The sequence below is a fragment of the Limulus polyphemus genome, unplaced genomic scaffold (genome assembly GCF_000517525.1).
Source record: "Limulus polyphemus unplaced genomic scaffold, Limulus_polyphemus-2.1.2 Scaffold1803, whole genome shotgun sequence".
NCBI classification, from domain to species: Eukaryota; Metazoa; Arthropoda; class Merostomata; order Xiphosura; family Limulidae; genus Limulus; species Limulus polyphemus.
The window spans coordinates 70,937-83,087 of record NW_013667413.1 but is presented as its reverse complement, the minus strand read 5'-3'; the positions used below and the strand labels follow the sequence as shown (position 1 = coordinate 83,087).

The window sequence follows — 12,151 nt, the reverse complement described above, 5'->3', positions numbered from 1 at the left end:
GCAGCCACAGGGTATTGTTGAAGTTAACGTTCGTTCGTTACAGTGTTGTTTTAGCGCGAGTATTGAGATTAAGTGTATCGCAGAGTTATATTCGGAAAGAATAAACCAGTTTTATTAAGTAAAGACTTGTGTCGTTAAAGTTTCGTTGGAACGAAGTTACGGAAAAATCAATTAACAAACAGATACGTAACAATATATTAGCAGCACGGCGGCAGTCAATACAAACACTCCCCGATTTCTCATCGAAACCCGTACCTTTCCAGCGAGCTCATGTAGCTCCTATATTTTATTGGCCGTGTGCCAAAATCGCTGCAGCCATAAGACAACGTATTTGTTCGTGAAAAATCACAATATAACAAACCCATGAGGTGGGTTGTACGATGAAACTGAATATACATCTCAGTTTATTAATATAAACATCGCTAAGACGATCTGCTTTACTGTTCTTCCTCATTTCATGTATAAGCTATCAGTGAGCATTGTTCGGGACTAACAGCGGCCGTTAAGAGTTTCTTTGGTTTTTGTCAAAACTCTGTGAGAAAAAAAAACAAAGACATTTCGATATTTGGAGTACGTAAGTAATCTACTTTTCAAAATGTTTTGCTTGAGTATTTCCATGATATTAATAATAAGTTTTAAAAAAAGGGAGATACAAAGTAAGGTCCACTTTCGGAAGGATTCTTACCTTCATCAGGGATGTATCTTAAGTATCAGGTCTTTTCAACTAGAATTTACTTTTATGTGTTTTTCATGGAAGTATCCAAGATAATCTGGTTTTTTACAATACGATTACATACTTAAACTTGGATAATTTAACGTATATTACAGTTTCTACAATTTGAATGAATATATATTTGAACCTTATCACAGTTTATCTACATATTAATCTATTTTGGATGATACTTAAATATTAGAGGAGTTATTCATATACCGCCTTGTTACAGTCTGTCTACATACTAAGTTATTATGGATAATACTTAAATATGAAAGGAGTTATTTTGAATGATCCTTATATCATATACCGCCTTGTTACAGTCTGTCTACATACTAAGTTATTTTGGATAATACTTAAATATGAGAGGAGTTATTTTGAATGATCCTTATTTCATATACTACCTTGATAAAGTATATTTACATACTACGTTATTTTGGATAATACTTGAATACTAGAGCGGTTATTTTGAATGATCCTTATATCATATAGCACCTTGTTACAGTCTATCTACATACTAAGTTATTTTGAGTGCTAGAGCGGTTATTTTGAATGATCCTTATATCATATACCACCTTGTTAAAGTCTATTTACATACTACGTTATTTTGGATAATACTTAAATACTAGAGCGGTTATTTTGAATGATCCTTATACCATATACCACCTTGTTATAGTCTATCTGCATACTAAGTTATTTTGAGTGCTAGAGCGGTTATTTTGAATGACTCTTTTATCATATGCCAACCTCTTGTTAAGTCTTCTAGATAGTTAGTTATTTGGAAGATACTTCAATGCAGAGCGGTTAGTCTTTGATTATAAAGTTTAATACAAGTATTCTTTAACTAACTGAGCTAGCTAATGTCTGATATAACACATTTATTCCCAAGCATCATATAGTTGTTTAAAGTTTTGACAACAAAAATGTTACACCATCACTTAGTCCCATCGCTCTTTTTTTATATAAATATATATATACAGTTAAGTTGGAACTGTTTAAGAAACATACTTTTTTGTTGATTTTCCCATACTTTTTCTTGCAGCTTATGTAAATATTATCACTCAACTGTGTGACTTCATCACTAGCTATCATTATTAATCTAATAATACGAGGTTACTACTAACTAAACACATCTTACATTATCTTGTGCTCGTCACTTTGTTTGTAGGATTCTTCTCGCTGTGTCTGTCTCAAATTACATATATTGCGTCATAGTTCTAGATCTTTACCCCAGAGAGGTTGGTTTGGTTTGTTTGAAATTTCGCGCAAAACTACACTAGCCGTCCCTATTGTATCAGTAATAGATTCGATGGAAGTTAACACCACCCACCGCCAACTCTTGGGCTACTCTTTTACCAACTAATAGTGGGATTGACTTTCATATTATAACGCTCTCACGGCTGAAAGGGAGAGCATGTTCGATGACGGGGATTCGAACCCGCGACACTCAGATTGCAAGTCGAGCGCCTTAACACCAAGCCATGCCAGACATACTCATACAGATAGTACTGGTCTTGGTTTCAAGACAGAGGTGCCACTTTTTGAAAGCTGTAAACATTGCGATATTCTGTCGTGTTTCTTTGCTGTAATTTCATTAGTAAATGACATAAATTAATTTTATTGTGACGTCACCGTTACCGTATTGTGCGTGAGACGAGATGAAGTAGTTATATGTGTGATCCGTGCTTTTTAGCGGTAAGGCATAAGCTGACGAAATTTGTACGTTAATGAATGTTGTCAAGTCATTGAGAGCTGTATGTTTTTAATAGAAAAATGTACGTGTAATACTTTCAGGAAATGACATCACCAATTATAAAAACCGCTTTTTTTCGTAAACTGTGATGGCATTCATCACATTTACTGCTTATTTCATATCAAATACCGTGAAATTATCAGACGTAATTTGACATTTTGTACGGATTTCAGTGTGTAGTTGGACGTCACATTCGGCTTAATAACTAACCATTGCTTTACCTGCCTGTAAAATAACAACATAAAACCTTATTTCTCCACTTTCACCCCGACAAGTATTGATTAGTAGATCTCGTAGCATGGAAATAAAATATGAAACAATTTAACTAGACATATACTGGATAAACTTCGTAGAAATGATACCTGCAGCTATTTTTCTATTTAAAGAGTACATTTTCTGATACTCCACGAGTATAAAAGAAGTCTGTTGATTCTTATTGGAACTCAAACATGAGTGTATGATGCAAAGTAAATTACTATTGAAAGCCACGCTCATTCTTTAAAACAATTTTATGTTGTAACTTTACCAAAAAATAAATAAACGGCCATGTCTATGTTTTTCTTCTATAAACCCAATCAGATAGACCTATTTGTTTTTCAAGATTTGTAAAATACTCCATTTTCTGGTGAATTACGAAATTTAAATCTGTTGTTTTGAAAAAGATTGGTGAAATTAATCCATATCAGATGTTTACTGCAACAGTTAAGTTATAAGTTTCTGTTTCAGTAACAAAATACAAACCTTCGTTGTTGCCTTATAAATTCGAAATATCCTATTATAGTAAAAACAAACAAACTCGGTTTATGAATTTAATATATCCCGGAAGTAAGAAATGTCACCTAAAATCTTGGTAAACAGGGTTTTACTATGTCATTACACTTTTCAATAACTTACGTTTTAGAGCATGAGTTCACTCCTGACTGCTTAGTTTCTAATGCTTGAGAACCGTTCTCGATTAAGAGTCCTTCATTGAGGTGCTCACTCTATATTTTAAATTTGGGCCGGGCGTTACCTAGTTGTTAATGTGTTGGACTGTAGATCCAATGGTCCGTCATTTGCTTCCCGTTAACAACAACAACAACAATAAAAATGCGGTAACGGGAGAGATAAATCCCATTATTCGACCAGAGTAGCCCGAGATCCCATTATTCGACCAGAGTAGCCCGATATCCCATTATTCGACCAGAGTAGCCCGAGAGTTGTCAGAGAGTGATATGGACTAGTTGTCTTCCCTCTAGTCTCAGTTTAGAATTATGGATGAATAGCGCAGCTAGCCTTTGTGTAGTTTTGTGCGAAATTCCGAAAGTAACACACAAAATATTTAAAAGCACACATTGTGTTGGAGGATGAAAACAACGTTGGAAAACCTAACCTAGCTGACGAACAAGCACAACATCTAATACCATTTAACGCATTATTTTATTCCTCATATATGTTGCAACAATTAGAATCGTGTTTGTATTTTTACCTGAGTCCATTCTTTCGTTCCACTTTCTTTTTAATGTTGCAACCTCTTGTGCTCTGATTAAGTGCCCAATAGTTTCAACCTTAGAGTAATTTTATTTAATGTTGCAACCTCTTGTGCTCTGATTAAGTGCCCAATAGTTTCAACCTTAGAGTAATTTTATTTAATGTTGCAACCTCTTGTGCTCTGATTAAGTGCCCAATAGTTTCAACCTTAGAGTAATTTTATTTAATGTTGCAACCTCTTGTGCTCTGATTAAGTACCCAATTGTTTCAACCTTAGAGTAATTTTATTTAATGTTGCAACCTCTTGTGCTCTTATTAAGTACCCAATTGTTTCAACCTTAGAGTAATTTTACAGACTATTTTTTTTATATTTCCAACAGACTTTTTATCGCTCATATTACATTTTCGTACAATGATGTTCAATAGAAATATAGAACTGTATTTTTTAACCTAAACAAGTAACCAATAGGAGGTGCTTTCTACAATATAAAATTTAGGAATTGGGAATTTTAAATATATTTTTATTAATAAAATTGCTGATTCAAAGCATGACAATGCCGAAAATGCTCGATTTTAACTACTGTTCCTACAAAAAAAACAAAAAACAAAAACTTATTTGTATAAGTAGATACCCATTTTTCTTGTTAAAACAATTTGTAGACTGTCTAGCTAATTTTTACGATGTGTCAACTCTACTGCAGAAGTGAAATGGAGAACATCACCTCAGCATTCAGTGCCATATTGTCGTCTCTGCTATTGATGGCTTCACTGCAATGCACCATCCGTTGCTCATTCGCTGAAGACGCTTGGACTCGACCATTCAGGTTTTCAGGTAAATCATCAAATTAAGAGGTTTATTTAATTTTCAAGTTGCTCATTTCAAATGTTAGGTTGGGCATAGTAAAAATGCAAGTAATTAGTTTTTAACGTATGGTCGTTTCTATCTTATATTTTAAAAAGGCCTTAATTTTCAATGTAAGGAGGTTTATATGAAACAAAATTATTGAGAATCATTTTGCTCGATCTCAGAGCTGATACTTGGTAAGGATCTAGTTGATATAAGCAAATTATGTTAGTTCGTTACTTTGTTGTATATTTTAATTTTTTAACTTTGAGACCAAAACAAAACATCACAGCTGTAACAACAACTACTTAATTAAAGAACATTTCGGAATTTAAAAATTACATCATAATCAGCAAAATATGACGCAACTAGATATGAATGCAGGTATAGTAATACATATAAAAGAAATATCTTAAGCTCTGTAATTTAAGACAATTAGATATACAATTATTTACTGTTAGAACTGGGTGGAAAAAAATAAAATAAATAATTAATTTAGGTGAAGTGCTTAGGAGTAGAGTTAATTTGAATTTTATAACCTTTCTTTGGTTAAAATCTTATTTTTAAACAATCATGCAGTAAGGATATGGATTTCGTTTACAGAGATAGGGTATTTACTGTTTTCGCTGTGCATGAAAGTCTGGAGGATTTAAGAACTTCTCAGTTCTGTGGGATAATTCCACGTTCATTTATGTAACTGGTGTATTATTTTGCTACTGTACGTGGTTTTACAGTCACCACAAGTATATTAATAAACAGCCTACGAATACATAGGGGTAGGAAAAAGGTCTTTGATTTTAAACAGGTTCTGAATTCGGAACGAGGTCTTGAAAATCATTATTAGTTTAACTTGTGAATTATATATATATATATATATATATGCACACACACACATATAGATATGATTTTTTTTTGTGTTTGGATTAGGGACCTAAGAAGAGTAAGTATGTTTGTCTAACAAAGGAGTGATCAACATTAGCGGATGTTTTGAAGCATAATTTGATTTCTATTTTATTTCACTGGAATTTTCGTGTTATGTTTAACAAAATGTAAGAAATAACCATTATTTTTAAGGAAAGAGACAAACAGAACAAATGTTGTACACTTTATTAAAAGGATTAGCATGATGTCACGATTAACATTATTCAGAATAAAGCTATGAAAGTGGGTGTGTAAGCCTGTAAGTATTGTCTAACGATGGGTTGATTTAAGTAAGTAACTTAGCTTGTCGATCTACATATTTAGAGATATCAGTTTGCTTTTTTTACCAGTTTAACGTGTAAATTTAATACAAAAATGTTGAAAGTATTAAACACGCAAAAGAATTTCTAGATTACTTTCCATCATTATTTTTTATGAGAAAGTAAATTTGCAGTATCTATACGTACAAAAACCGTTTTTTGTGCACACGTTTAAAACTCTAAAAATTAATAATATTTAATTAAACTTTGCATTTTTCGCGATATAAATGATGAAATTAAAGACTGTTAAGTTTCAAAAGCAGCTCATATTTTATTCTCTCTCAACAAGTATATTAGATTATATGAAAAACAGCGGGTAGTGACAAAGTTAAACTGAGTTTCACAGATAACATAATCTATGTGGACAAGCTCTTTAATTATTAATGAAAACTTATTTTTTCGGTTATGTATGTGAATTTTGAATGTATTAAACCTATAAAATGAAAATCATTAAAACAACAAATAATTCAAAGTAAAAAATATAAATTAGCCATTTATGATTACAGATTGTAATTCGAGATTCGATGGTCAAATGAAGACTTTCCTCACCGTCTCTTCTCTCGTTTCACCACTTCCTAGTGGTTACAAAGAACGTTTTCTGGAGTTGAACTGGTACGGAGACCTTCCACAATATGATGATCAAGTTGCTTTATTTGACTATGACCCAGCTACAGAAGTGGGGCGACCTCTAGAGGCAGTTCGCCCAAGTTGGCTTCTTAGCAATTTTTATCGAACAAACTTCCAGTTGCCTTATTTTAATTTTACTGAAGACAATCTTACATCGGAATGTTTGGGTTTTTGGGCTGGATACTTTCGAGCAAGGCGACTGATCAGTTCATCCTGTATTAAGGCTGAGCCTTTCTGGATGCAAGCAAATAATAAAATGTTGAAAGGTTTGCGTTTTCGTGATCTCATGATTCCCGGGACACATGACTCTGGGAGTTATAGGCGATACCCAGGCAATAAAAAGGACAACATCATCACAAGATATAAATACGACCAAGAAGAAAGTGTGTTTAACCAGCTTGCTTATGGAATTCGTTATCTTGATGTACGCGTGGGATATTATCCTCGAACCAAACAGAAATTTTGGATTAATCATGACTTCTTTCGGACTCGAAATAGTCTGTCTATGGTTTTGGATGATGTCAAAAGATTTCTCGATATTACTTCGGAGATTATAATATTGGATTTTCACCGATTTCCTTTCGGATTTAGACATGAACCAGAAGCGCATCAGCATCTTATTGAAATCCTTCTGTATAATTTTAAGCCTTACTTAATCCCTAGGTATTATGGCAGAGATGTTACTCTAGGTTTCTTATGGAGAACCAATAAACGTCTCTTAATTGCCTATAACCATAAAATGAAGCCACGAAATAACTACCTATGGCCTGGAATTCAACAGATGTGGGGAGACCGACAATCTGTCTCAGATTTAAAATCCTACTTTGATAACCTGTTCAGCCAGAGCCTGCCCAAAAGACTTTGGTCTTCTATGGCAAAACTCACTCCGACCATTTTTACCATTTTGATCAACCCAACAAAGGGTCTTAGAGGACTAGCAGACGATGTTAATCGTAATGTAACGCGTTGGTTTAGAGATCTGTGGTGGAAGCGGTCAAACATTATAGCAACAGATTATTTTTTAGGAAATGACATTATTAATGTAGCTATAAGGTCAAACAGAAAAAGAGTTTTATGTTAATAGATAGAAACTTCTAGATTGCGTCAATGTTACTTTAAGTTTAAAACTAATTACAAACTAATAGAACAGGATATATATATATATATATAATGTTATATCACATAGTGGGTAGACTATATGTTGCGATGGCCAAGGTACTCAATAGGCATAATACAGATATGTACTCTAAAAATCAACATCGACAGAGAGTTTTACTTTAAAAGATGATTGCCACTAACTTTCATTTGTTTCTTTACCCAACAAGCCCAAAAACATGGCAAGAAATCATCGCTAAGATACCAAACCAGAACGTGACCAACCCACTAAATTATTTGTCTTTCTTCTTGTTGTTTCAATCGAGATAACTCAACAACTACTTTATCACCAACGTTAATTGAAACCTAAATCCGTTCTATGTGTTCCTGGGCAGTGCACGACGTCATCGCTTAGTCGTAGTAATGAAAAAAATCATAATTCTGGTGTAAATGATGTTGTCATTATCCCTAGAAGTTAGCTTTTTTCATAGAAATATGGCTTTTAAAAAACAAGAATTACCAGCCAATAATATATAAACATTAGATGACTGTAACATGTAGAATATTCAATGCTTTGTACACTATACAATCGATGTCTTTAGGGAGTCAACCCCTATATTATGTATGAAGTGAAGTAGTATAAAAATTCATTACACATAATATTAAATTTTATTACACACATTCATAGGATACACTAATTTTCAGTTAGAGGAAAAACGTCTCAAAATAAGTAATAAAAACATTTTGTAATTGTAAAATGATGTAAGGGTGGCAGTGCCAAAAAGAATGCAAACAACAATATAGGGATGATACAGCTATATATAGATCATCCCTACATGACTTTCAATATTAAAATTTAATGTTACACTGTGAAATGCATACCTGACTTTAATTACTTCAGTTAGAAGTTATATACATTCCTGACTGTTGGTATGCAGTTTGTTTATCATATCATGGTCGTGTCAGGTTAGGCATCAATGTAGTGTAACTAAGAATCTAGGACATATGTACAAGGAAAACCAAGTTGAGTCAAACATGTCTTGATTATTATAGACTCTTGCTATTAGATCGGTCGAATTAACCGACCTTTTAACCATTTTGTAGTCGTGCACTTTACAGTGTAACATTATATTTTAATATTGAAAGTCATGTAGCGATGAATTATGTATAGCTGTATCATCTCTATATTCTTGTTTACATTATTTTTGGCACTGCCATCCCTACATCATTTTAAATTTACAAAATGTTTTTTATTACTTGGATAAATATAAAATTATGATTCATTTATCCCATGCTGTGCTCCTTAGTGTTTAATAATAGAACATCTCATGGTACTGAACTAATTTTGATTTTATAACGTTTTGTTTGTTTGTATAAGTTGAAGCGCAAAGATACACAATTGGCTGTGTACACCGTTAGTACTAAACCCCTATTAATAAATACGGGCGTTATAAGTCCATATTATAACGGAATCAGTTTTTAGTAGTATTGTTTCTTTGACATGTCATTAGATGGCAGTAGTTCAAGTAGTATACAATTATTTTCTCAGTCTGCAAATTTGTTTGAATGTGAAGTTACTACACAAGTACGGAATGTCGTTAATAATTTCATGTCTCAAATGTTTTGAATCATAACTAAAAAACAAAAAAATAGGTTTTCAACCAAAAATATTTTTAGAAGTGGGTAGAAAGCAACAGAAAAAAATAAACCATTCAAATACCCAGCTTGATGCATAATTTGTGATTTTTGATTTAACATTTATGTACATAATATTCTCACAAGTGATACTAGAGCTACTGTATCCATAATCGAGGTTAGTTAATAGTGTAACCTATTTAACTTGCTTATAAAACAATTTAAATAGAATAGAATAGTAATTTGACCCTGAAAAATAAGCATATATTTCTATCTATATTTATACTAAAATCTTACTCATGTGTCTTACACCAGTATGAAAAAATATATATATATAAAATATACAGGATAATATAAGCATATTAATTTTTGGAGGTAAATATGCCCTGCTAGACTGAATATTAAGAAATGTTCTTTTCAGTTTCATGTTTCATTAACTATTCAGAATAGTTTATATAATACGTTCTGGTTGGTCCTGTCACTATTATTACTACGGTTAGTCCTGTCACTATTATTACTACGGTTAGTCCTGTCACTATTATTACTACTTTTGGCAATTATTTTCTGGATTTTCATTTGCAATTTAAACAACGGAAATTGCTTTCAGATTTTTGAAAACAAAAAAAAATCAAAGAAAACACTAAAATTGGAGAATCCATTTCTTATGATCCATTAAAAGATAATGTTAAACGACGAAATAATCATTCATTGCATAGTTAATTTGAATGATAATATCTTTATATTGAAACAAACTCTTCGCTGAACTATGCAGGTGAGGATATCATAAAATTTCTGATTCCAAGCTCAATTGTGTTTTGTGATAGCATATATTTCTCAAGTTTATACCATATTATATTTTTATTCTTCTGATCTATCCTTTATTTGTACGATTTATTATTTTCTTGTGCCTATCCTTAATCCCTAATTTCCTTAGGAAATTTTTAAATTCCTTTTCTAGTCTTTGCTCATCCAACATTGCCGTCATCTTTCAAAATTTTGTTTTTCTATCTCATCTTCAAGTGTCATTTCCCAAACGCTTCACGTCTTATTAAAATCTAACGCATTGTCTATATGCACATTACATTTTTTCCTCAATCCTAGAGTATTTTGTTATGAGCCATCATTTTGTCATTAGCAAAGATGTAATTTTGATGACTGGATGTAAGAAATCCTGTTATTTTGAGAAGCATCATAAAATGACTCAACTCAAGTTTAAAAGCTCTAAATTGGAATCCATAGAGAATTATATTGGTTTTAGAGCCAGAAGAAATCAATAGCTAATGAGAATGTAAGAAACAAGTTCTCTTAGGAGACATTTAGTTAACAAAATTGAGACTATTCAAATCAGATACAAATAACATTATTATACTCTCAGACCATGGTCGATAACATTTAAATCATGAGAAAAAGTGTTCAATTTCCAACTTTTAAACCGTTGATGTTCTAAAATATGAAAACGAAAAATAATCAAAAGGAGTTATCCACACAAAGATTTAAATATTCTTGTCATAATGTAAGAGTGACTTCACGAAACAAATTATTTGAAACATAGTCGCCGCAGAAGAAGAGATTTTTTGGATAGAGTCAAGAGGGGTTTTAGAAGGTCCGATTACTGTGTTCCTCCTCACTGGAAATGAAGTCCTTTAAACCCCTGAACTTAGGTATGAATTGGGCAAATTTGAATGTATTTTTTAAACTACAAATACGTAGTATCTATACTTTATAAAGATATATCCGGAGAATACTTTTCCGTACATATTTTTTATGAGTTAATAACAAGTAAGCATAATACAGGAAACGCAAGGGTAAGTTTAAAATCATCAGTTATATTTTATTTACAAATAATCTATTATATATTAAGTGATTGTCAATAAATAAGTTTTCTTTGTTGAATTACATATCTTAGAAGAAAAATTAATGTAGGTATTTTGTAAAAATCAAACTTCAATTATTTAATTTTTTTTTGACAAAATGTACTCATAAAAAATTTGCGTAGCATGATTCTAGCTTCAGTTTTCGAAAATTCCGATAGGATTACTAGTTTCCATGAACTGTTCAGAACTAATCATTATTACTAGTTAATAGGGAATGTTATTATTTAGAAGCAAAGGTTGTGCAGAAATTAAATATTAATTTATGTCACAACGTAAAGTAACAAAGTGAAAAATAAAAATAAACCTTCATAATAGGCTGAAAGTTTAAGTTGGGTAAAACAAAGAGAACTCCGACTTGGAAGTGTTCGGGTGAATAATACATGCAAAGTACATGTAGCACTTTTTACAGAGCAAATGAATGTGGAACTGCTATAGGGGGACCATAGAGTAATATCAGTCTGTTGATAAACACAGTTCGTTATTCATTGATGTGTGCTGATATTCATTCACTCTATGCCACTAAACAGTTAACGTTAGAAGTTTTATAGTTTAAACTAACGTCATCGTCAACACTACCCGAGGCGAGGTGTGAATGGAGAAATGTAATATTGGAGAGACGAACATTCTTCTGAAACCAGTGATGTCTGACAGTTCCACAGATCTATCCCTGATAACACTGCACCAGAACTGATGAAAATGTCTTACGTTGTACAGAACTAACACAATCGACTCTACATCGGTGTCATAAGTTAGCGGCTTTTGGCGTTGTGTTTACTCATGAGAGACCAAATATTAGGTTGTTATGAAATTAATGTCGCTTTTTTAGATGAAAAAACCCGAACAACTTATAGATCAAAACAAAACATTTATTGAATGAAATAGTCTCCATTCTTATCGATG

At 32.2% G+C, this 12,151-nt stretch overlaps 1 protein-coding gene across 2 annotated transcripts; it reads left to right on the top strand.

Annotated features, from left to right (window-relative positions):
• The first annotated feature begins 232 nt into the window (after positions 1-232).
• Positions 233-9,214, top strand: LOC106464987 (PI-PLC X domain-containing protein 3-like). Of its 2 annotated transcripts, none has more exons than XM_022392807.1 (3): positions 233-570; positions 4,637-4,767; positions 6,527-9,214. In XM_022392807.1, the coding sequence occupies exons 2-3, from the start codon at positions 4,644-4,646 to the stop codon at positions 7,726-7,728; spliced, it is 1,326 nt and encodes a 441-aa protein (XP_022248515.1). In that variant the 5' UTR covers positions 233-570; positions 4,637-4,643; the 3' UTR covers positions 7,729-9,214. The 2 variants fall into 2 exon arrangements, with proteins under 2 accessions (XP_022248515.1, XP_022248514.1); XM_022392806.1 differs by having other exon boundaries at positions 233-574.
• Positions 9,215-12,151: the final 2,937 nt, after the last annotated feature.

Coding starts and splice junctions, on each gene's coding strand:
- LOC106464987 (XM_022392807.1), top strand. CDS start 4,644: ATGGAGAACATCACCTCAGCATTCAGTGCCATATTGTCGTCTCTGCTA. Junction 4,768..6,526: donor TCGACCATTCAGGTTTTCAG/GTAAATCATCAA, acceptor TTATGATTACAG/ATTGTAATTCGAGATTCGAT.